Genomic DNA, 27,267 nt, shown 5'->3' with positions numbered 1-27,267 from the left:
AAAATGAAAGCAGAAATAAATCAGATGTTCCTTCAATCCAGCCTCAGGTGTGTCACAGACACTTAAAAGATTCAGGTTTGTAAAGGATTACCATCAATGCCCCAGAGGGGCAAGGAGGATTTACTACAACTTTAATTATGCATTCAAAATGTTGTTTATTACTCTTAACTTTTCATGTTTCTGTCTCTTAAAAACACCTTAATTATGCATAATTCTGCCAACCATTCAAGTATGCACCACTTACTGATAAGTTAATTCCATAATATTACTTTCATTCTATGTTCCTTTTAAGGGAAAGCATTTCCTAACAGTAGAGCTTGGACAAAAATGGTGGACACGCTGAACCTCAGTCCAGCATTCCATTTGAGCGGAAGCAGCTAACCAGCGGGTTGGTAATGGGGGAGGGGTAGTCTTATCATGAGACCAAACCACTACTTCAGCTGAAATTCATAAGGGCTTTTCTAGTTAGCAACACTTTCTAATCACTGTTATCCTGTTGAGATGGCGGGGACTGGGCCCAGGCTGAGAGTGAAGGAAGAACTGAGGTGTCACTGATTTAAACGCTTGGCCAAATTGGAAAGGTTGGGACAAATTGAGGTGGTGGAGTCTGGGCCACAGAGCTTATCAGAGTGAATGAATGAAATTTTATTTTGGTCAGTACAAGCATAACAAAAAGCATAATTTTCAATGATGATTTCATAAGACAATTAAATGATAAAAATCTTTAAAACAGATCAAAAGGGTGTAGGCTGAAGCTACAGCTTATTATGCTTACCCCTCTTACTTATACAAAAAACATATTAGGCGTCAGTCATCACATCAAACCAAAAGATTTCATAATCTTTTAACACAAAATCCAATTCCAAGTAATCATTTATTTACATTGCTCCCATTCATTTTAAATCATATTTTATATTTGTTCATTAAATTATTGTTAAATAATTTTTTAAACTTGTTAAGTGTGGTGCATGTTTTTAAATTCTCACTAAACTGTTCCATAGATTCACCCCTCTGACTGAAATACGATGATTTTTTACATGTGACCTTATTCTTTGTTTTTGAAATAGACATGTTCCTCTCAAATCATGTTGACTTTCTCTCATTTTGAACAATCTTTGGATACTTTGAGGTAACTGTCCATTTTTTACTTTATACATAATTTGTATTATTTTAAAATCTATGAAATCTCTGGATTTTAAAGTGTTTAGTTGAATAAATAGTGGATTGGTTGGCTCATAATAATTTGTCTTATTTACAATTCATATGGCTTTCTTTTGGAGTAGAAAAATAGAGTTTGTATTTGTTTTGTATGTATTTTCCCATACCTCTACACAGTAAATCATGTATGGGACTATAAGTGAACAGTATAATGTATACTAAGATTCCTGGTTTAAGAAATCTTGCGATTTGTACAGTATTGCAATAGATTTTGACATTTTTGCTTTGACATAATTTATATGTGCTTTCCAGCTTAATTTATTATCTATTACCACTCCTAAAAATTTTGTTTCAGATACCTTATCAATTGCAACATCATTTATTCTATGTTTACTCTATGAGTTTGGTATGCAGTTTGCAAATATTATGAATTTAGTTTTACTTAGATTCAGTGATAATTTGTTAGTATCAAACCATTTCTTTATAATTTTTAGTTATTTCCCCTCTGTATCCAAAAATTGTTTTAGATCAAAACAAGTCAAGTCACTCTTTATTGTCATTTTGACCATAAACTGCTGGTACAGTCACAGTAAAAATGAAATGACGTTTTTCCAAGACCATGGTGCTACATGAAACAACACAAAACTACACTGGACTATGTGAGACAGCACAAGGCTACACTAGACTACAGACCTACACAGAACTACATTAAGTGCACAAAACAGTGCAGGGCAGTACAGTAATAAATAAATAAATAAACAAACAAACAAAACAATAGGCACAGTAGAGGACAAATTTCAATGTAATAATAAATGATGTAGATGTCAGTCTAGACTCTGGATATTGAGAAGTCTGATGGTTTGGGGGAAGAAATTGTTGCACAGTCTGGTCATGAGAGCCGGAATGCTTTGGTACCTTTTGCCAGATGGCAGGAGGGAGAAGAGTTTGTACGAGGGGTGTGTGGGGTCCTTCACAATGCTGTTCCCCACTACAAAATATCATCAGCAAATAATATACATTTTAATGTCTGAGAAACCTTACAAATTTCGCTTATATACAAAATGAACAGCACTGAACCTTGTGGAACCAAAGTGGCAAGGCCTGGGTCTGAGATCGAGGAACAATCCAAGGTTTGGCTGATTTAATCAACGGATCAGGGTTTTCAGGTTGGGGGTGAGGTACGGTCCTGTGTTCAGCTCACTGCTCCTTAAGGTTTACTCATCTCTGTGCTGACTGAGGCAATGGCCTGCAACTAATAGGCTCCTGAATTGGCTGCAGTGATATCTGGCTTCATGGCTGTGGACTCACTTTCATGATCTTCAGTTCTGAATGTTGTTTGCTTACTTTTATTTTTTGCACAATTTCTTCTACACACTTCCTCCAAACTAAAGGTGTAGCCATGGGCACCCGCATGAGTCCTAGCTACGCCTGCCTTTTTGTCGGCCATGTGGAGCAATCTATGTTCCAAGCCTACACCGGTATCTGTCCTCCTCTTTTCTTACGTTATATTGATGACTGCATCGGCGCTGCTTCCTGCACACATGCTGAGCTCATCAACTTCATTAACTTCACCTCCAACTTTCACCCCGCCCTCAAATTCACCTGGTCTATTTCTGACACCTCCCTCCCCTTTTTAGATCTTTCTGTTTCTATCTCTGGAGACAGCCTATCCAGCCTACAAACCTACAGACTCTCACAGCTACCTTGACTATTCCTCCTCCCACCCTGTCTCCTGCAAAAATGCTATCCCTTTCTCTCAATTCCTCCGCCTCCGCCACATCTGCTCTCAGGATGAGGCCTTTCATTCTAGGACAAAGGAGATGTCTTCCTTTTTTAAAGAAAGGGGCTTCCCTTCGTCCACTAACTCTGCCCTCCATCGCATCCCGTATTTCACGCACCTCTGCCCTCACACCATGCCCCTGCCAGCCCACCAGGGATAGAGTCCCCCTGTTCCTCACCTATCACCCTACCAGCCTACAGATCCAACGTATAACCCTCCGTAACTTCCGCCACCTCCTACGGGATCCCACCACCAACCACATCTTCCCCTCCCCTCCACTCTCGGCTTACTGCAGGGATCGCTCCCTACACAACTCCTTTGTCCATTCATCCTCCCCATCCCTCCCCACCGACCTCCCTCTGGGCACTCATCCCTGCAAACAGAAGAAGTGCTACACCTGCCACCACACTTCTTCCCTCACCACCATCCCAGGCCCCAGACAGTCCTTTCAGGTGAGGCACCACTTCACTTGCAAGTCAACTGGGGTGATATACTGTATCCGGTGCTCCCGATGTGGCCATTTATACATTGGGGAGACCCGCCACAGACTGGGAGACCGTTTCGCCGAACACCGGCGCTCGATCCTCCAGCAGTGGCGGGATCTCCCTGTGGCCACACACTTCAATTCCACAGACCACTCCCACTCTGACATGTCTGTCCATGGCCTCCTCTACTGTCAAGATGAGGCCACACGCAGGTCGATGGAGTAATACCTTATCTCCCGCCTAGGTAGCCTCCTTCCTGCTGGCATGAACATCCAACTCACTGACCTCCATTGATACCCCTGCCCCCCACCCTTACCCCATCCCTATCTATAATTTTAGTCTGGTTCTCTTTCTCTCTCTTTTCCCCCCTCACTATAATCTCCCCCCAGCCCTACCTTGCTTTCTCGTTTATTTCCCATAATTCTCCACCTTCCCCCCGCCAGCTCATTTCCCTCCAGCCTATCACTTCCCAGCTCTCTACTTCATCCCTCCCCCCACTTCTTATCCCCCCTCGACCATCCCATGTTACTTCACTCCTGATGAAGGGTTTCGGCCCGAAACGTTGTCACTACCTCCTCCCATAGATGCTGTCTGGACTGCTGAGTTCTGCCAGCATTTTGTGTTTTTATTTATTTCCAGCATCTGCAGATTCTACAATGTGTTGTTCTACACATTGGGGGTTTGATGGTCTTCTTTTGTTTTAATGGGTTCAATCATGCTTCCTGGGTTTGCGGCTGCCTACAAGGAGATGAATCTCAAGGTTGAATCTGGTATACATACTTTAAACTTTGAAGTTTCTTCCAGTTCTAGCTTTGCTACTATGCACTTCCAAAGATGTTTGAAATATATTCAAGGACTTATTAGGCTGAGTAACTTCTCAGTTATCACTGGTTGCTGCCTGAAATGGGACTTAGGTCTCAAGACCATTCCTAAGATTGGGTTTGGTCCAAATGTTCCTCTGACCGAAGGTGCAGCTTAAATAAATGGAATTGTTAAAAAAAATACCTGGAGTCAAGAGGGAGACAGACTAAATGCAGGAAAATGGTTTAATTGACGTGACTTGAGGATTGGACTCTGCAGTTTATGTTATGATGTGTTTCTGGTTTCTGGTCAGTCCTTTTTTTATTAATATTTTGTGCGGTTTTGTTCAGGGTGACCTGCAGATAATGAACGACACAGCGACACTAAATTGAGATGGACTGGGTGAACTGAAAATGCTTGGATTTCTTTGATGACTTTGTGTTTTGTATTCTGTGTTTTTCGTTCACTTTTTTGTCGTTTGCGTGATTTAGTTTCTTTTTGCATGTGGAGAGGGTGGATTTGATGTTTTTCTTTGAACAGGTTCCATGGCTCTTTTTTTGTTTTGTGGCTGTCTCTGAGAAGTCAAATCTCAGGGTTTTGTACTTCATACATACTTTGATAATGAATGTACTTTGAGTCTTTGAATCTTTTGAAATGGGACTAGCTAAGGTAGACCACTTGGTCAAACTGGACTAGATGGGCTGAAAGGCTTACTTCCATGCTCTGTAATTATGACTCCGTGATAATTCCAGTTTTAACCATTATCACTCCCCACTCCAATCACATCCAATGTCCACACAACTCCAAAACAACACATACAACTCGACAGGCCAGGCAGCATCTATGGAGAAGAGTAAACAGTCAACATTTCTGGCCAATTCCCTTCATCGGGACTCACAACTGGACAGATTCACCAGCCTCTGGCTAAATTAACTCCCCCTCATAAGGCAGGACACTTGCTGCACTGGGAGGCTTTCAACTGATGAGCTGTGCGGAAGCACAATCAATGCCTGCTGCAACCCTCCTTTAGAACTTACTGAAGGGTCACAGAAGGCTCCTTTAAGACATAGGAGCAGAATTCCTCAAGTCTCCTCTGCCATTACCTCATGACTGATTTAATATTCCTCTCAACAACATTATCCTGCATTCTGCCCATAACGTCTTACTAATCAAGTGCCTATCAATCTCCACTTTAAATATACCCAATGACCGAGCCTCACAGTCATCTGTGCTAATGATTTGCACAGATTCACTAGCCTCTGGCTAACGTAGTTCCTCCTCAGAAGGCAAGACACATGCTGCACTGGGAGACTTTCATCTGATGAGCTGTCTAGAAACACAATCAATGCCTGCTGCAACCCTCCTCAGTTACGGAAATGAGACTCAAAGCCCAGTTTCAGATTGGGCTTTGAGCTATGTGCCCTTAAAAGAACAAAACCAAACGTGACTCCCAATTCCAAGTACAATTTGGGTCGGAATTTTACTGAGAAAAGTCATTTTGGATCAAGAGGGGGAAAATGTTACTTAATAAATGTTGGAACAATATTCCATCTGTGTTCTAAACCTGCATAGTGGGTTGTCTGGTACAGGTTAAAAATAATATTAATAACAGTCCAAAAATATTCACTCACCACCAAAAGGGAATGTACAGAAGTTCTGGTAGAGTCAAAGCAAGGAGTAACATCCTCCATTCACGGATATAAAATGCAAAGAGTGGCAGAATAATGTAGCCTATGGCATAAAACATGCAGACACCCAATGTTGAGTAAGCAATCCTCTCAGTTTTACCAAGGAGCTCTGTTCCTATTCAATAAGAGATACAGAGAAAGTATGATAAATGTACTTACAATCAACAGTCAATACCTTCGCTTACACATTCTTCATGCGAATTTTGAAGTTAAATTCATTGAAAAATTTTACTGAGGATGCCGTGAACGTCAATAGCAGGGACATTAGCATCAGAATCAGATTCATTATCACTGGCAGAAATTGTGAAATTTGTCGTTTTGCAGTCACAGTGCAGTACAAGGCTTAAAAATAACTGTAGGTTACAAAGATAAATATAAAGTTTCAAAGACGAATAATGAAATAGTGTCTCATGGGTTCAGAAATCTGACTGCCAAGTGGAAGAAGCTATTCCTAAAATATTCAGTGAGGGTCTTCTGTACAGCTCCTCATCACCATCTGAGATTCTGCCAACAACAGTAGTATCATTGGCAAACTTATAGATGATACGATCTGAGCCTAGCCACACAGTCATAAGTAGAGAGTGGAGCAATATATGTACAAAATTCATAGAAAATTTCTTTATTCTGTAGTTTAGCAAAGACATTTAAAACCCTGAATTAAATAATATATTCAAATGCATATCGCAGATACTGGTAAAAAGTATTATATATTTAATATCACAACGGCACCTTACAAACAGTTAGCCTCTACCACCAAGAACAAGGAGAATAATAGATATAAAGGATCACCAACTACCAGCACCCCTCCAAGTTGCAAGCTTTCTTGACTTAGAAAGATATTTTGATGTTCCCCCAATAAGGCAATCTCAATTGCAATTCCATAAAAAATTATACTGCCACTGTAACCATTATTTTTAAAGGGAAAATTGTTAGTGCAAGTTTTCTCCAACTTGGCAGTAATAAAATTAGGCAAGATTATAACAAAAAATGCTTCCAATTGGAATGATTCCAATAATTCCAACAGACTACTCAGTCCCTTTTCTGATGATGGTGAAAAATGTCTTCAATCATTTTGTTTTAGCCCCCTTTCATTGTGCATTTTCCCAAAAGATGGCATCTGGACTTGCCATTACTGGCTGGATAAATTTCCAGAAAGCTAATCATCCCAAATTTGACTTTCTGGTATTTAATTACATGACAGGCATTCACAGTTGAACAAAGAAATACAACATTATCAATGAAAAACTACATTGGTTCTGTTGTTAATTTTTCATTGACTAATTATAGAAAGCAATTGTTGTATCTGAGTAATTTTCAGTAAGATAATTGCAATAAAGAAGATAGTAATATAATTAGATAGTAATGAGAATGCAAAAACATGTAAGATTTATATGTAGCACAGTGAGATCTTCACCCACACTCAGCAAGTTGAACCTGTGGTTAGCATATTGATCTTACAGAAATCTCACAGCTCAGTAACCATGGTTCAATTTTTAATTTCTGTGATGTTCATTCTCACAGTATCCACATGGGTTTTCCCAAGTTCTCCAGTTCATCCCACGAAGACCTGACTACTGAAAATTACCCCTTGAGCTGATGAATGCTAAGAACATCTGGGGAGAGTAGATGCAAACGGTTCATTGACTTTTCTTACGATTTTAAGATGAGCTTTATTTGTCAAATGCACTATGCATCAAAACTTCAAAACGGACAGTAAAATTGTTGCTTGCACCAATGACCAACACAGTCCGAGGTTGTGCTGGGGGCAGCCTGCAAATGTCACCACACTTCTGGCAGAAACAGAGCATGCCCACAACTTACTAACCATAACTCTAGCACATAGTGTACATCTTTAGAATGTGGGAGGAAACCTCAGTGCCCAGAGGAAAGCCATGCAGTCATGAGGAGAACAAACAGAACCGTTACAGACAGCAGTGGGATTTGAACCCTCAATGCTGATTGATGGTCATGTAAAACATTGCACTAATCACCAACTAACCATGCCACCCCATACTGTATATTTCCACATATCAACATAATGATCTTCCTCTTCAAAATAATAATATAAATAATTAATATGTACACCCAGCACCACGCACTCATTAATGCAAATATCTAATCAGCCAATCACGTGGCAGCAACGTAATGCACAAAAGCATGCAGATATGGTCAGGAGGTTCAGTTGTTGCTCAGACTGAACATCAGAATGGGAGAGAAATGTTACCTAACTGAGTTTAGAGAGAGTGGTGCAAAAAACATAAACCATCCAGTGAGTGGCAGTTCTGTGGGTGGTGACACCTTGTTAATGAGAGAGGTCAGAGGAGAACGGTCAGACTGATTCAAGCAGACAGAAAGGTGACAATAATTTAAATAACCACGCATTACAACAGTGGTGTGCAGAAGAGCATCTTGGAATGCACAACACTTTGAACCCTGAAGTGCATGGTCTACAGCAGTGGTAGACCATGGACATACACGCAGTGGTCACTTTACTAGGTACAGGAGATAGCTAATGAAGTAGCCACTGAGTGTATAACATATCTCCTAGACACAAGATGCTGGAAATCTAGAGCAATACACACATTGTGCTGGAGCTCATCAGGTCAGGCAGCATCTATACATGAGAATAAACAGTTGACGTTTTGGGCTGAGACCCTTCATCAGGACTGGAAAGGAAGGGGGACAAAATCAGAATAACAAGGTGAGGGAAGGGGAGGAAATAGCACAAAGTGGCAGGTGATTGGTGAAATTGGAGGGGGGGATGAAGTAAAGAGCTGGGAAGTTGATTGGTGGAAGAGATAAAGGGGTGGGGGTGGGGAGTCTGACAGGAGTGGATAGAAGACCACCAAAGGAAAGGAAGGAGGATGAGTACCAGAGGGAGGTGATGGACAGGTAAGAACAGAATGTGCCTATACTTCTTTAGCCATTTTTGTTCCATTTCTTGTCTAAACAGTAATGCTTATGTGCACAGATCTTCTCGACATTAATTATACATAGCTCTCCTGTTATTGGCATCTCATTACATTATTCAGCACACCAGTGATTTTCAGTTGCAGCTGCCTGAGTGTTGGACACCAGTCCACCTACTCATTGTGCATCCAGGAAGAATTCAACACTCCTGTCAGTCATTTCCCTCAACTGCAAAGATCTATAGACATGAAAGTGCTATCAATCAGTAACGAGCAGGGAGTGCTTTGAAGCACCACTTCAAAGTGCAGACTCCTTTTGAACTCAATGTGCATCTGCTGCTTTGAGTATTTTCATCACCAGTTGTAGAGTATTGGGAGCTGCTGCATAAGAACTGATAACTACTCTCTCGGGGTCACAGAAGTTTCAGAATATGTTTAACTCTACAGTGGACTGACAACTACTGCATTTGTTCACATCACACATATATGTGGTGCATTTATATACTACACAAAAAAGGTTATAGCATTGCAGAATTTTGTTGTTACGAATAAAAATTCATTTAATCTTTTGTTTAACAATTTAAGTTAAAGAAGCAGTTACAAAGCCCTGGCTGAGATATATCCATCATCATTAGCGGCAGAAGACTGGAGGATGGCTTATGTTGTGCCATCATTAAGAGATGAAGAAGCTGTTCCTAAAACATTGAGTGTGGGTGCTGAGACTCATGTCCCTTCTCCCTGATAGTAAGAAACCATGGTGAGAACATCGAACATAGAACATAGCACATTCCAGATACTCATCACTTTGTATAAACAATTTGCCCCCCAAATCTCCTTTGAAATTACCCTATCACACCTCAAATGCATATCCTCTGGTATCAGACATTTCAACCATTGGAAAAAGATGCTATCTATCTACTCTATCTTTGCCTCTTATGATCTTAGAAACATCTATCGATCTCTCCTCAGCCTCTGCCACTCCAGAGAAAACAACCCAAGTTTGTCTGGCCAAGTTTAGCACATGCCTTCTAATCCAGGCAACATCCAGGTAAATCTTTTCTGCAACCTCTCCAGAGTCTCAACATCCTTCTGATAATGGGGTGACCAGAAGTGTGTGCAATACTCCAGATGCAGCCTATCCAGAGCTTTAGAAAGCTGTAACATAACTTCCTGACTTTTAAACTCAGTGCTTCAACTAATAAAGGCAAGTATGTCATATGCCTTCTTAACCACCCTACCAACATATTTAGCCATTTTCAGAAAACTATGATCTTGGACCCCAAGATTCCTCTGCTTGTCAACACTATTAAGAGCAAGATGCTTAACAGCGTAATGTCTCTCTACATATGACTTACCAAGGTGCCACACCACACATTTGGCCAGGTTAAATTCCTTCTGCTACTATTCTGCCCATATCTGCAACTGATCTATATCCCATTGTATTCTTTGCCAGTCTTCTACAGTATCCACAACACCACCAACCCTTGTATCATCTGCACGCACCCTTGACTCCTGGTGAAGTCGTCAGGGTGTCGTCATGACAAGCTTTGCACCGATCTTTTTGACGTGCTCATCATACAGTGTGTCTTGGCCATCTGAAGCCTGGCAGAGCCCATCCCTCTCCAGGTTTTTTTTTACGAGGTCGAGTTGCTAACTCGATGCTCAACCCAGCACGGATGGAGAGCGTGCAAGGGAGCCAGCCGGATTCGATCTACGTTTCATCCAGGTCATTTATATACATCACAAACAGCAGCGATCCCAAAACATCACTAATGACAATCCTCCAGCTAGAATAAATTCCTATGACCACAATACTCAGTCTTCAACGGGCAAGCCAGTGCTGAATCTAAATAGTCAATTCACTCTTGATCCCATACATCTTAATCTTCTGGATGAGCCTTCAATGAGAGATCTTGTCAAATGCCTTACTAAAATCTATGTAGGCAACATTTGCAGTTCTACCTTCATCACCTCATCAAAAAAACTCAATGAATTTAGTAAGACACAACTTCCCTGCACAAAAGCATTCTAAGTCTCCCTAATTGGGCCAAGTTTTCCAAATGCTCATAAATCCTAGCCCTAAGAATCCTCTCCAGTAACTTTCCTACCACTGACATGAAACTCTCCGGTCTATAGTTTCCAGGATTCTCCCTTGTTCCTTTCTTGAATAATGGAACAACATTAGCTACTTGCCAGTCCCCCAGGACATTGCCTGGGGCTAGAGAGGACACACAAATATTGGCCAAGGCCCCTGTATCTTTTTGCTTACCTCTCTCAATAAACTAGGACTTATCCCTTCAGACTCTGTGGACTTACCCCTTATTGCTTATTAAGAAACTCAATACTATCTCTTCCTTTACTTCAAAATGCCCTAGCATATCTATACACTCAGCACTGATCTCCCTTTCCTCCACATCCTCTCCTTGATAACTACTGATGTAAAGAATCATTAAGAACCTCACCCACATCCTCAGTATGCAAGCAGATGTGCTTGAGTGATCCTACCCTCTCCTCTTGATGTATGGATAGAATGCCTTGGAACTACCTTTAATCCTACTTTCCAATGATTTCTCATGGACTTGCCCAAAAACAGCTGCTCCCAGTGAACTCTTCCTAGCTCCTGCCAAATGCTCTCGTAATTTGCCCTGCTCCACTTTAATACTCTCCCGCAAGGTCCACACTTATTCTTATCTACAGCTATTTTAATACTTGGGGATCTGTGTCACTGTTCCCTAACTCTGCACTCACTGAAAGGTCGGTCACCTGTACTGATCACCGAGTCCAATACATCCCCTCCTCTTGTATTATCTACATGTTGATTTAAGAAACCCTACTGCAAGCACCGAACAAACTCTGCTCCATCTAAACCTCTCTTACAAAGGTCCAGGTTTGTACTTGGGAAGTTGAATTCCCCTGTGACAACAACCCTATAGTTTTTAAGCATGTCCTTAATCTGTTTGCATACCTGTTCCTCAATGTCCCAATGGCTATTGTGGGATCTGTAGTACAATCCCAGCAGAGTGATTGCACCCTTCCTTTTCTTGAGTTCTATCCATATAGACAATAGCCAGTAGGTGCAGGAGTAGGCCATTTGGCCCTTCTAGCCAGCACCACCATTCACTGTGATCATGGCTGATCATACACAATCAGTACCCCGTTCCTGCCCTCTCCCCATATCCCTTGACCCCGCTATCTATAAGAGCTCTATCTAACTCAGTCTTAGTGTCTTATCTAAATATAGTCTTAGTGGATGAGCCCTGCATTATATTCTTTCTGAGTACAACTATGGCATTTTAGCTGATTAATAGTGCAACTTCCCCACTTCTTTTACCTCCCTCTCTATCTTTTATAAACCTTGGGATATTAAGTACCCATTCCTGTCCATCTCTCAACCGTCTCAGTAATTGCCACAACAGCTTAGTCCCGTGCTGATCCATGCTCTACCTTCATTACCTTTACTCACAATACTCCTAGCATCAAAATAAACACACTATAAACTATCTGTCCTATCGCATCTATTACTTTCCTCCTACCTGTTTTTACTGGCCATGACATCTACCTTCTTCTCCATCCCTCCACATTCTGACCTGGTTCTCTGCTTCCCACCCCCCTGCAAAACTAGTTCAAACCCTCGCAAGTAGCACTAGCAAACTTATGCCCAGTGTATTGGTTTCCTTCCAGTTTAGGTGCAGTTGTCCTTCTTGTACAGGTCACCCCTGCCCCAGATAAGCTTCCATTTATCCCAGAACCTGTCACAGTTTCCCCTGCACCAGTTTCTCAGCCACTCATTCATCTGTGCTATCATCCTATTCCTGCCATGACTAGCACGTGGCACTGGCAGTAATTCAGAGATTACTATCTTGGAGGTCCTGCTCTTCAGCCTATTTTTCTAATCCCTATACTCACTGTGCAGCACCTTAATGAGGTTTCATATTGATAGATGCTCTCTCCTTGGGGCACTGCATTTTGAACATGCCTTGATGATATTGATGTTGATGGAACTCACTGCATCTACAACCCTCTTCCACTTTTTCAAATTTTGGATCCTCTGTACCAGACAGTGATGCAAACAGTCAGAATACTCTCAACCACACATCTGAAGAGATGTGCAAGTTTTTGGTGACACACCAAATCTCCTCAAACTCCTAATGAGATAGAGCTGCTGGTGTGCCTTCTTCATGATTGTATCAACGTGTTGGGCTCCAGGATAGATCCTCTGAGATGTTCATGTACTTGAAGGTACTCACCCTCTGCACTACAAACCCATCAATGAGGACTGGCGTGTATTCTCCTGACGTCCTTGATTTGCTGACATTGCAGGCAAGGTTGTTGTTGCAACGCCACTTATAAGCCAATCTATCTCACTCTTGTAAGCCTCCTTGTCACTACTTGAGATTCCGCCAACAAAAGTTGTCTCATTCGTGAACTTAAAGATGTTTGAACTGTGCCTAGCCACACGTTCCTGAGCGTAGAGGGACTAGAACAGTGGGCTACGCCTGCAAACCACTCCTGTTGATAGTTAGAGAGAAGGAGATGTTATTACTGATCCACACTGACTGTGGTCTCTTGATAAGTAAGTCAAACATCCAGCTGCAGAAGGAGGTACAGATGAACAGGTTTTGAAAGCACCTAAATAGTATTGATTAAATGATGTTGAACACTAAGCTGTAATAGATAAATCAATGAATAGCAGTTTGACATAGGTTTTGCTGTTGGCTAGGTGTTCCAAAAACAATTGGAGAACCAGTGGTTTGTGTCCGCTCTAGACTTGCTACAGTGGTACATGAAACGCAGGTCCTTGCTCAGTTAGGAGTTAATTCTAGCCATGACGAACCTCTCACCCTGCTCTTTTTGGACACTAGAATGACTGATGCCCTTTTGTAACAGTGAGATGCTGAAGATGTCAATGAACACTCCAGCCAGTTGGTCAGCATCGCTTGCAAGATTTCAGCACCTTGAAGGATATTCTGTGTCGGCATTCAAGATAAAGATTATAGGGTCACAAGATGTTCTGGGGATTTGCATGGATGTAGTGTTATTTTCTCTTTCAAAGTGTGCATAAAAGGCATTGTCTTTACCAGGGAGTGAAGTATCATGGCTTTTGATGACATTAGGTTTTGCCTTCAGGGAAATAATGGGATGCAAACCCTGCCACAGCTGTCATGCATTTGATAATCATTTGAACTTTACATGGAATTGCCTTTTTCACTCTCACAATAGCCTTCCAAAGGTCATACATAGACTTCTTGTAGGATTCTGCATCGTTGGTCTTGAGCACCACAACATTAGCAGACTGTGAACCTCCTGTTTCATCCAGGACGTCTGGTTTGAGAACTTCCATACAGTACAGTATACCCTACAAGACACGCACTTATCCATGCAGGATGAATTGGAAATAGGACTGGAACTGTAATTGGATTAGTCTATTATTGTCATATGTACTGAGATACAGTGAAAAGATTTTCTTGCATAGATCAAATCAATTTCAAAGTTCATTATGATAGTACCAGCTGGTACTATCATAAGTGGCAGCAGCGCTGGACTTCAGAGCAAGAGGTCCTGAGTTCGAATCCGGCCGGCTCCCTTGCTTTCAGGCTTTCAGGCTTTTGTATCTTCTACTTGATGAGAGTGGGAGGAAGAGAGGATACCTCTGGTGGGATCATATCAGATACTTTACTAAGGCAGTAAAAATAGAGCAAAGACCATGGAGAAGAGGCTGGTTTCCACGATATGCTGAGCTGCGTCCTCATCTCTCTGTAGTTTCTTGTGGTCACAGGCAGAAATGTTTCCATGATGCACCTGGATAACATGCTGTCTACGGTGCATTGATAAAAATTGGTAAGGGTCGACAGAGTGATGCCCAATTTCTTTAATTTCCAAAGGAAATAGAGACATTGCTGAGTTTTCTTGTCCATGGCATCTATGTAATTGGACCAGGATAGACTGTTAGTGATGCTCACTCCTAGGAACCTGAAGATCTCGACCTTCTCACCTTAGCACCATTGATTAAGACAGGAGCATATGCACTGGCTCTCTTCCTGAAGTTAATGAATGACAAGCTCTTTTGGTTAGCTGACATTGAGGAATGGGTTACTGTTACTAAGTTCTGTATTGCTTTCCTTGACTCCAACTCACCATAATTTGAGATGTGGTCCACTATGGTGGTAACGTACGCAAACTTGTGGAGCAGAATCGAGCCATGAAGTCAGGAGCATAAAGGGAATAGAATATGGACCAATTGGGCCAAAGGGTCCTTTTCCGTGCTGAATGACTGTACAGCTTTAATATTTGGCACATCTATAAGACATCTTGAATCTTGCTGATTGTTTTTTCATTTTAATATTTAAAAAAGTGACCATGTTTAAGAGAAACATGAGACTTCAGCTGAGGGAATCTGGAGCAACATATGAGATGCTGGAGGAATCCAGATGGTCAGTCAGCATCCATGGAGGGAAAAGGACAGTCAATATTTGGGTTGAGACCCTTCATCTGGACTGAAAGGTGGAGAGGGGATATAACCTATCTAAAATTGTGGAGGGAAAGGCGGGCAGTAGTTCACATTATATTAGAGGGATCTTGGAGCATGAGGAAACAGCTTGAGGTTATTTTATCATTTCAATGGAAATTGGATTGTTTCAAAAGTGGAAGATATAGCCATGTGGAAAGAAAAGACTTTGCAGTTGGCAATTCGCAATGAAAAGGTGCAGAGCAGGCAGCAAACCAGAGCAGGGTGTCAAAGGAGAGGAGGAGTATTGGAGGTGGGAGAAGGGGTCATCAGTGCAGGATATTGGCCACTAGAGATGAAAAGATCCAAAGCATTGGCAATCCCATCTGAAAAAAATCCAGAGCAAGTTCTGAAGAAGGGTCTCAGCCTGAAATGGCGATTGTTTATTCACTTCCATAGATGTTGCCTGACCTGCTGAGTTCCTCCAGCATTTTGTGTGTGTTGCTTTGGAAAGAGGAGTGCCTATCTAATCACATTAATAGGAATCAGATTAGGTTTATTGTCTCTGACATTAGTCATGATATTTGCTTTGTGGCTACAATTCAGTGCATGCATAGCAAATAGATAGAGAGACAGTGCAGAAGCATATGCACCATATTAATCAAGGTCATTAACCCAAATGAAAACAAGGAGTACAGAACACAAACAAGAGAAAGTCTGCAGATCCTGGAAATCCAAGCAATGCACACAAAATGCTGGAGGAACTCAGCAGCCCAGGCTGCATCTTTACTCTAATGACTGTACATCTTTACAACTGTACCCTTTTCCATAGATGCTGCCTGGCCTGGTGGGCTCCTCCAGCACTTTGTGTGTGCTACAAGGAGTACAAACATGAGTGAGAAACCATCATATTAGATATGCAATGTTCCTGTAGTTTGGTTGCTGTTCGGCAAATATCGTTAGACAGCATCCACGGCCAATTAGCACTGCTACAAGGATGTTATGCCCAGCTGGAGATATGACTTGAGACTTGTGTTGTAGTACAAAATCAGTTCTTATGTTTCTCAAAATGAAAGCCATTGGGAAAAAAAAGACAAAAGGCTTGCAAGATCAGGCTTATTTGTCACAAGGTCTGGGCAAGGGTGCTGGGAGAGGACCCACAAGCAGGACACAAACACTTCTTTCTTAAGCTCAATAAAACAGCGTTTATTACTCGCTGCACAGAGAACCGGGAAATCAAGGAGGACAAAGAGGAACACGAACCTTGGGCTAGAGGACTAGGGACTTGGATTGCCACAGACCTTGGACTTGGAAACTGGGAACTTGGATCGCCGTGGACCTTGGACTTGGACATTGGGAACTTGGATCGTCGTGGCCATGACTGGGACCGCCGCAGACCTTGGACACTGGAACTTGGACCACTGCGGACCTTGGACCTGGAGACTGGGAACTTGGATTGCCACGGACCTCGGACTTGGAGACTAGGACCTTGAATCACCACAGCCAGAATGTGGACACCATGGACCGCCTCAGCCAGAAACATGGACGCCATGAATCGCGGCAGCCAGAACATGGACACTCAAACACAGGACAGGAACGTCAAGTCAGGACTCCGCCTTCAACTCAGACACTGAGCCGGGACTCTTCTTTGAGGGATAGACATGGACACTGGCCATGAACGTCGAGCCAGGAGTCTGTCTTCAACTCAGGCACCAAGCCGGGACTCTTCTTCGAGGGTTAGACATGGACACTGGGCAAGAACATCGAGCCAGGAGTCTGCCTTCAACTCAGGCACCGAGCCGGGACTCTTCTTTGAGGGATAGACACAGACAATGGGCATGAACGTCGAGTCAGGACTCCGCCATCAACTCACCCCTGGCAGTTTGACTTTGCTCGGACCCACCTTGGCAAAGGAAGGTGAATTGCCAGCACTCCGATGCGGGCTAGATCACTCTGTCTTGTCGTAGCGACGGGGACTTGCTAATGCTTCCTAACACTCTCGCCCCGAACGGCTGAAGCCAGGGGCTTATAAGCTGCCGGTTCGGGTCGAGGGTAGATTACCTTAATGGCCAAGCTCAAGGGACACGTGAAACGGAATTAGAAGGGAACTAGGAGTCAATGGTCCCGATCATAACGCAACCTAACTAAATTTAAAGGGGAACCGATCCAGACCATGACATTGTTATCTGACCAGTCAATTAAGTTAATTACAAACAAGAAATTGTAGTGATTTTGAATCCACAGAAAGAACAAAGATGGAACTACTTCCCAAACATTCAGAATCCTAAAATAAAACAGAGATAGATTGCTCTTGGGCTAAAAATCAAATTGGTAATAATGGTCATTAATAGTTTCAAAAATATATTGGTTTTATATAAAAACACATCTGCATCATAAAAAAGCTAACAAAGGCTGTGAGAAGTTAGTCAGCCCTGAAATTTCAGGTGCAACCCTCTCTTCACAGCCGACGCCTTGCTACTCACCATTTCTGACTTTTTGTGTTTCTACGTCCTGTTTCGAACATTTTCAGAATTGATCAATATTTGGTATCCTGGACTTCCCTTCCAGGAATGCCAATCTTAAAGGAAAGCTTTTTACCCCAGTAGACTTACGTTCATTTCTTGTTTCTGTTTCTTTTTTTACATGTTCTTTTCTTTTGTCCTTTATCTAGTATCAACCAAAGCTGCCATTCAGCTAAATCTTTACTTCAGCAAAGATTTTGCACTTCCAACTGAAATATCACAATCATCCATGGTCACAGATAGCTCAAAGATATTCAGCATTTGCACCACATCTTCAGATCCTCCATCAAAACCAAGAATGTGCAATACAACCCTATTATTCTATGATGCCTCCTGATTTTTCTCTCCACTCTGTCTTGAACTTCACTACCTCACTCTGTCTCAAAGTTATCAGAGTTTGCAGGATCAATAGGTCTTTCACCTCTCCCCCACCTGCACTTCAGTAGAAAGTTTGTCTTCTTCCCAAGGGGCACCCCACCGCAAGCTTCCGCTGCTCTTGGATAATTAAGGTCCATATACCTCCTTTGATTTTCACTTTGTGCCCCATTTCAGCTCTAATCTTCTTTACTCTGAATGATCAGCAGGCGTCCAGAGCCTCATTTCTCTATCTCATTAAAATTTCAAAATTAGCCTTGCACTGAGCAAGTATTTTCATTATCTACAGGTTTACATCTTTCGCCAGGAGCTACTGCACAATAGATATTTCAAAATTCAACGTTCAACTTTCAAAAGTAAATTTATTATCAAATTACATGCTGTATATGACACCATAGACAGCCCTAATGTTCATTTTCTTCAGGCATTCACAGTAAATACCAAGAAGCAAAAAAAAACTAAGCAAAATAATAAATAAATAAATAAATAAATAGGTAGGTAGGTAGATAGATAGATAAGCAAGCAATAAATATCGAGACCATGAGATGAAGAATTTGTGAAAGCAAGCCCATTAGTTTTGGGAACAGTTCAATGTTGAGGTGAGTGAAATGGAGTGAAGTTATCCGGTTACTAGATTAATTGGACGTTGTAAATCGTCCCTGAATTAGGCGAAGGTTAGCTCAATGGGTTGCTGGGCAGCATTGCTCGAAGAGCTGGAAGGGCCTGTTCTATGCTGTATCTATCAATCAATCAATCAATAAATAACAGATAAAGAAATGCTAACTGGCTGCATCATGTGGATTAACAAATTAGCATTATTCACTCTTAACTTACAGGAAACCAATATAAACTTTAAAAAATCCAAATCTCTTTCTCAGTACACCCTGAAGAACTGAGGAGCTCTGGGATGAACTTCTCAAGTAGGCTGTATACTTAAACAAAGCACTGAAGAACCTGCTTGTATAAATACAAGCAAACCTCTTTATCCACTATGGTTGATTGTCAAGAGAGATTTGCAAGTCAACACGTGAGTGATGCAGATGCTGCCAGGGTGACTATTTGCATCCCCATTAGCTTTTGAAATCAGATTTTTCACTGGAATAAAACCATGCACCAACCTTTCAGCGTGCTGAAAGCACTTAGGCTTTTCCTCAACAAAACAATGAGCTTGTGTGCTAATAATCAAGTATCCAACATTTCTCTGTTGAACGATTATGTATGTGCATCAGGTAAACAGGACAAAGATAGTACAGTTAAAGGGAGACTGTGTCAATCAAATAATCAATACACAAATGGCAATAATCCCCTTTATTTAACTGCTGAGATGAGTTGGGTTCAGACATATATACGTATATGTCTGAGTGGGATGTCATAGTACAGTTTAGGGCTAAAAGCTGTGTGAGGTACAGTACACAACGGTAATACAACAACAAAATAGTTTGCAGTACTTAGTATCATACAATTCTTTGTATCTGATATAATTTGTTATGTAATATTCGTTAACAAACAAGAGAAAATTTGCAGATGCTGATAATCCAAGCAACACACACAAAATGCTGGAGGAACTCAGCAGGCCAGGCAGCATCGATGGAAAGGAGTATGGTCTCGGCCCGAAATGTCGACTGTACGCTTTTCCATGGATGCTGCCTGGACGACTGAGTTCCTCCAGCATTTTGTGTGTGTTTGTCATATTCTTTGTAATATTTATACTCAGTGATATTTTATGTTTGTTAATTGCTTTGTCCTAATAAACTTTCATAAGAGTTCTGGGTTGTTTCTTCCATGCGAGCCTCGACTCATTTTACCCACACTCATGGGTTCTGGTGAACTCCAAAGGCTACGTGCAAGAGAAAAGTATCTACAGTAGGAATTTCAGGAGTATTTACATAGCCTGGAGGATCATGCCTGCAGGAGTGGACTAAAAGACCACATTCAAGCTTAGATTGTTCTAGGTGGAGAAGTCACCTGGAGCCACTCCGGAGAAATTCTCCCTTTGTTTATTCTTCTCCACGGATGCTGTCTGACCTACTGAATTCCTCCACCATGTGTGCTGCTTCACTTGTGCAAGTTGTTACTCCAACTCTGAAGTACTTTCCTCTTGGTGCCTATTAACATCAGTTTCCTTAATATCGTACTCAGTGAAACGCTGCCTTAACCTCAAGAGCACTCATTCTGACTGTACCTACATGGCCTAATCTGAGAGGCAATCAAAATGAATTTTAAGAACACTATTTCTAGTATATAGTTTGTTATGAATAACGTTTATTTATAAACTAAAAAGAATTTTTCTGTCCTTTGGTGTGCTGCTACCTCTGATGGTTCAGTCCTGCCCATGGGCAGAACTAACCCAAAGACAGAAATGGAGGAATCTGCCATTTTGTTCCTAAAATATGACACTCTGAATATGATTGTATCATCTTATTACACTATAAGACTATAACATATAGAAGCAGAATTTGACCATTAAGTCTGCTCTGCCATTCTATCATGGATGGTTTATTATCCCTCTTAACCCCATTCTCTTCATAACCTTTGACAGCTTTAGTCTGTTGTCCAGCTCTCCCAGTTTGGACACCAGTTCCCAGTTTATTTCTTTTGTTTGTGGAGGTCCCTACAAGATCAGCTCAACTCTCAATGCTGGATGGTCTCTATATATTTAGGATGACACAATGGTGCAGCAGTTAGCCTACGCATCTCGAAGTCTGGTGCTGTCTGTGTAGAGTTTGTATGTTCTAGCGGTGACTGTGTGGATTTCCCTGAGAAGGCCAGTTTCCCTCATGAAGGTGGTAGCTGGAGAATTGGGGTGGACGTTGAGCTGTAATGGTGATTATGGGGAATTAAGCTTGGAATGGGACTGATAGCAATGCAGTAAGTTCCCAAATGGCCTCCTTCTTCAGCAAAAAGTCATAGCTTCATAAAGAGTTAAACAAAAACAAGTCCTTCACCCCACAAGGTTTGTGCTGACCCACAACCATCCACTTACACTAATCCTTCATTCAACCCATGTTTTTCTCCTCCCCTTGTGAACTCCTCCTAGATTCTAGTATTCACCTATGTACAGTGGCCAATTTAACCAACTAACCTGCACATCTTTGGGAAAAACATGTGATCAAGGTTGAATGCACCAGCTCCACGTAGATAGCACTCTATGGTCAGGAGTAAAGGTTCAAAGTTCATTTATTATCAAAATATGTATATAGTATACAACCCTGAGAATCGTCTTTCCACAGACAGCCACAAAACAAAGAAAACCGTGGAACCCGTTCAAAGAAAAACAGCAAAGCCCCCTCCCACCCATGCAAAAAAATCATGCAAACAGCAGCAAAAAAAAAACAAGCAAAGAACAAGTAATATAAAACACAAAATCAAAAGAGTCAAGGCATAATTCAGTCCAACTCAGTGTTTGTTATCTGCAGGCCGCCCTGATTCAAAGTCACCCAAAATAGCAGCTAAAGAAGGACTGAACAGAAACCAGAAACACGTCATAACATGAACCATGGAATCCAATCCTCAAACCAGATTTCTGACCCTGGGAGGCAGCAGCTCATGAACCGTGTCCATGTGCCAACATAATTAACTATAATGCTATTACCTTTTATAAAGTAAGATCAAGCAACATTGGTGAAATCAGGGCTTTGCTTCCAACTGAACTCAATGCTTTCTATGCTCACTTTGACCATCGAAACATGGAGGTACCACCACAAATTTGTGAAGTGGGGTGCCGTGCGCAATCATAATCGATTGAAAACGGACGTGGGAGCATGGAGGAACATCAGGAACATCTCCAGGAAGACCCTCTTCGTTGCTGCTGCTGCTGTGAGGTCCAGGACTCTGCTGGGAAGAACAGGCCCCCGGTCCTCAAGGTCACGTTGCCGATGGCCGTTGGTGGGGCCGTCTTAATACGCTTGGCAGAGGATGGTGCTCGGAGAAGCTGTGCCGGAGGGGATGGTCGTCGGCTCAGAGGTTCGACGGACTCGGAGTCCACTGCGGTCAGGTCGCTTTCAGTGTGTGCTGCATCTGCAAGGCTGGGTTCGACGGAGCTTTCATTGTGTGCTGCGTCTGCGAGGCTGAGTCAGGCGGCGCCATAGAAGTCTATAGCAGGGGTATTCCCTTCTGCCGCTGGTGTGGGATGGCAAGTCTGTCAGGATCCTGGGGACTTGTAGAAACTGTGTGATGATTTTTTTGAACTTATAGTCCTTTAACATCTTTGGACTATTTTTACTCCACCCATGGTCTGTTTTTTATAATCAATTATGCTATTGTTTGCACTGTTGTGCTATGTGGTTTTGTGCAGGTCTTGTAGCTTTAATTTTTGGTCTTGTTTGTCTGGTGGATTTGGAGCTCCTTTCCGGGGAACGCGCTAAGACGGTAGCGCGATATTAATACGCAGCAGCCTCTCCAGACTCTGGTTTGGGGATTGCCAAACGTTATGTGGATTTTCTGGTGTAGTCTGTTTTGTCATGTGCTTTTGTGATATCATTCTGGAGGAACGTTGTCTCATTTTTTAACTGCATTGCATTTGTGGTTTCTAAATGACAATAAACTGAATCTGAATCTGAATCTGAACCTCCCACATATCAAGAGATTTCAGTCTCTGAGGTTGATGTGTGACCTGCCTCCAGAGGTTGAACCCGTGAAAAGCATTCAGCCCAAATGGAGTACCTGGCCAAGTACTAGAGATCTGTGGTGATCAACTGGCTGAGAACTTTTTAACTTCTCGCTTCACCAGTGTAGGGTACCCACCTGCGTCACTCATACCGGTGCCTAAGAAGAATGTAGTAACCTGCCTCAATGACTATTGTCCAATAGCATTTACATCCACAGTAATGAAGTGTTTTGAGAGTTTGGTGATGAAACATATCAATTCCTGCATGAGAAGCAACTTGGATTCACTGCGATTTGCCTACTGGTATAACAGGGCACAGCAGGTGCCATCTCATTGGCTCTTCACTCAAACCCAGAACATCTGAATAGTGAAGATGCATAAATCAGGATGTTCTTTATCAACTATAGCTTGGCATTCATTGCCATCATCTTTCAGAACTAACTGAAAAGCTTCAAGACCTTAGCCTCGATAACTCCTTGTGCAGTTGGATCCTCAATTTCCTTACTTTCAGATCCCAGTCAGAATTGGCAACAACATCGCCTCCACAATATTCATCAGCACAGGTGCACTAAAAAGGCTGTGTGCTTAGTCCTCTGCTCTACTCACTTTACACTTCTGACTGTGTGGCTAAGTAGAGCTCCAATGCCATATTCAAGTTTGCTGACAACACCGTTGTCATAGGCCAAATCAAAGGTGGTGACGAATCAGTATTGAGGAGGGAGATTGAAAATCTGGCTGAGTGGTGCCACAACAACAACCTCTCACTCAATGTCAGCAAGACTTCAAGAGGAGGAAACCAGGGGTGTATGAGGTCCATCCTTATCAGAGGATTAGAAGTGGAGAGGGTCAGCAACTTAAAATTTCTCAATGTTAACATTGCAGAGGACCTTTTCTGGTCCCAGCACATAACTGCAATTCCAAAGAAAGCACTCTTTGCCTCTAATTCCTTAGGAGCTTCTGAAGAGTTGGCATGACATCTAAAACTTTGACAAATTTCTATAGATTTGTGGTGGCAAGTGTACTGATTGGCTCCATCACAGCCAGGTATGGAAACACCAGTACCCTTGAATGGAAAGTCCTACAAAAAGTAGCAGATATGACCCAGTTCATCACAGGTAAAGCCCTCCCCACCATTGAGCACATCTACACAAAGTGTTGTCCCAAGAAAGCAGCAACCATCATCAGGGACCTACAGCACTCAGGACAAGCTCTTCCCTCACTGCTGCCATCAGGAAGAAGGTACAGGAGCCTCAGGATTCACACCATCAGGTTCAGGAACAGTTACTACTCCCCAACCATCAGGCTCATGAACCAAACGGAATAACTTCACTCAACTTCACTTGCCCCATCATTGAAATGTTCCCACAACCTATGGACTCACTTTTGAGGACTCTTCAACTCATCTTCTTGATACTTATTGCTATTTCAGTTATTATTATTATTTCTTTCTTTTTGTATTTGAACAGTTTGTTGTCTTTTGCACACAGGTTGAGTGCCCAAGTTGGCGTGGTGTTTCATTGATTCTACTATGGTTATTATTCTGTTATGGATTTACTGAGTATGCCCACAAGAAAATGAATCTCAGGGTTGTTTATGTCCACATACATTTGCTAATAAATTTACTTTGAACTTTTGAACTTAGAATCGTTTGATGTTGGGATATAATGGGCTGCTACCATCGGCAAGAGGTACAGAAGCCTCTTAAACCAATTGAGATAACATCCATCACCACTAATCCAAACTGATTCTACACCCTACAGATGTACTTTCAAGAACACTTCACAACTCATGTTCTCAGCATTGATTTTATTTGCACAGTTTGTCTTCTTTTGTACATTGGTTGTTTGTCTGCCTTCAGATGTCTGTCTGTGCATAGTTTTCTGTAAAATGCTATTGTAAATCTTTTTTTCCTGCAAATGCCTAGAAGAAAATGATTCACAATTTTCAAGGTAGTCTATGGTGACATATACATCCTTTGATAATAAATATATTTTGAACTTTGAACTGCTGAATATTTAGGTGACCATTTCAAATACACACGTAAAGAAATGTAAATATATTTAGTCTTGAAATTGAACCCAGCTGAATGTGTTTTAATCTGCAAATCACCCATTGAGGCAGCTTTCCCCATTGTAGATCAGTCTAATTGGGAAAATTATCCTGGCACTTCTGTGTACAATTCACATTTTTCCTGACATTCGTCATGCACCCAATGACATTGCAGATTATGCAGTTCAGGTTTCTATCACAGCAGAATAAAGTAGAAGCATTTCTGTATGACTTGTTTTCAATCACAAAGGTACTAGGAGGGCATTGCACAGAGATCAGAATTAAGATAACAATCTCCCATATGCTGTTTCTGATGACTAATATTAAGGCAAGTAAGAATTTGTGTTCCCTTCATAAACCAAAGCTTCTTTATTAAACTTAAATCTTACGTGGTATGCTGCGACCTCAAAGTGCTGCAAGACAATTCATCAGCTCCATATTAATCAGGAAAGGTGCGGTTTCAGGGGAAGGAATGCACGAACTCGAGGAGAATATCAAGTCCCCACCCTCCACATTTACCCTCACTTCCACATTAGCCTTTTCTGCAGCAGTACGGCAGATAAGTTCTGTAAACGTTGACTCACTTCCCAGCAGTCAGAATCAGATTTAATATCACTGCCATATGTCATGAGATATGTTGTTTGCTAAACATAAAAAACTATAAATTACAATAAGGACATTAAAAATTAAACTGAACAAGTAGTGCATCAGGGAAGCACAATAAAGAGTTAGGGTTTATCGGTTAATTGATTGTTCATTTAGGAATCAGATGGTGGAGGGGAAGAAGCTGTTCCTAAGGCATTAAGTGTGTGTCTTCAGGCTCCTGTATTTCCTCCTTGATGTAGCAATGAGAAGGGGACATGTCCTTTGTGATGGAGTCCTTAATAATGGATGCTGCCTTTTAGAGACAGCGCCCTTTGAAAACCATTGACAAGCTAGCTGGAAGTTACACATGATCCTTTGTACAAAGCATCTTAATATCACTTTTAAGAATTTTTTGCCCTATTTTACAAACTTTTTCAGGGTATTATAGTAGACATTTAGAAGGTGAGGTTAAATTTACATGAATAAATTTATCAAGAGTTTCTTAAGCATCTGAAGTAAAAAATTAAGTATGCTCCTTCAAAAAGGGTTAATCAAGTTATATTAAAATCTCCAATTTCTTTTGCATGTATAGTACTTGGAATCAGATAACAAAGCACAAATTGAACTTACCTAGAACAAAGCCAGCTACATAATTTGAGATATCTGCGAAGCCAATAAGAAAGCACAGTACACAGAACACTTCCCAGCTCCAAGAGGCCACCTGAATGAAACTTAAGATTGTTTGCATCAGCATTGCTCCAAAGAGAACAACTTTTCTCCCATACCTTTGAAAACAAGAAAGAAAAATGTAAATTTTATTTATTCACAATTTTAATTAATTTTATTGGTCTGATTCTGTTTGCTCACCAGATCCCGAACCTCCATCTCACCCTGGCCCTCTCTGCCCCTACCTCAGCATCATTATACATTCCAAATTCACATGAGGTTTCTATGGGCTTAGCTAGTTAGCGTTACAGTTATCTGAGCCAGGGAGTTATAGTTCAGTCACTGACCACCCACTCACAGCCTAGCTACTAGGTACTGGGGACTCTCTGACCAGCCCTGTCTTGAGCAACAGTGCATCATGGAAGCAAAATAATGAGTTAGGGTTTATCGGTTAATTGATTGTTCATTTAGGAATCAGATGGTGGAGGGGAAGAAGCTGTTCCTAAGACATTAAGTGTGTGTCTTCAGGCTCCTGTATTTCCTCCTTGATGTAGCAATGAGAAGAGGACATGTCCTTTGTGATGGAGTCCTTAATATTTTAGTAGTGTTTTGATACCTTGTTGCAGTTGTCATTTCCCAATGAATAAGTTTCACCAAAGCCTCATTTTGCTATGACATAAATGCACACTTCAATGCAGAGCAGAAGGACTATCCCCCTAACATAATATTAAAGCAAATTATCTGGTCCATCTATTATTGTTACAGTTGGGTACAAATTGATTACTTTCAATTGATCACCATTATGGCAAAAGCTATGCTTCCAGATGTATTTTAGGTGCAAGAAACATTGTTTAGTAAGGGTGTCCATGGTTAAGGGAGAAAGCAGGAGACTGGGGTTGAGAAGGAAGAGAAGTCAGCCATGATTGAATAGTGGAGCAGACTAATTGGGCTGAGTTGTCTAATCCTGCTCCTGCCTCTTCAGCTCTTATGGTCAATGACCTGCAGCACATCTAGACATTGTGCAAAATGGAGCATAAATTGAAGTTCTTTCATTAATTGAGGACCATTCTGGCTTTGATGGCAAAGAGCTATTAGCATTTAATCTGGTGCATTATGGAGAGCTGTCTCAATGCCAGATTTTGGTGACAAAGATATCTGTTATTGTCATAACAACTTGAGTAAAGGAAATAACTGTAGA

General features: G+C 41.6%; 1 protein-coding gene and 1 long non-coding RNA gene across 2 annotated transcripts in view; one reads left to right on the top strand and one right to left on the bottom strand.

The window, feature by feature from the left end:
* The window catches only part of LOC132396630 (organic cation/carnitine transporter 2-like), a 112,255-nt gene that overhangs the window by 45,078 nt on the left and 39,910 nt on the right, over positions 1-27,267 (bottom strand). The window contains exons 3-4 of the mRNA XM_059974339.1: positions 26,034-26,188; positions 5,856-6,027 (exon numbers count right to left, since the gene is read on the bottom strand). Of these exons, the coding sequence (XP_059830322.1) occupies positions 5,856-6,027; positions 26,034-26,188 (327 nt within the window). The remainder of the gene's footprint in view (positions 1-5,855; positions 6,028-26,033; positions 26,189-27,267) is intronic.
* LOC132396631 (uncharacterized) overlaps positions 1-27,267 on the top strand; it is a 38,485-nt gene that overhangs the window by 2,399 nt on the left and 8,819 nt on the right. The window contains exon 2 of the long non-coding RNA XR_009513051.1: positions 1,068-1,129. This is a non-coding gene — a long non-coding RNA (uncharacterized LOC132396631). The remainder of the gene's footprint in view (positions 1-1,067; positions 1,130-27,267) is intronic.

This window comes from Hypanus sabinus, chromosome 7 (genome assembly GCF_030144855.1).
Source record: "Hypanus sabinus isolate sHypSab1 chromosome 7, sHypSab1.hap1, whole genome shotgun sequence".
NCBI classification, from domain to species: Eukaryota; Metazoa; Chordata; class Chondrichthyes; order Myliobatiformes; family Dasyatidae; genus Hypanus; species Hypanus sabinus.
The sequence above is the reverse complement of the archived record's forward strand: the minus strand, read 5'-3'. Positions and strand labels throughout refer to the sequence as shown.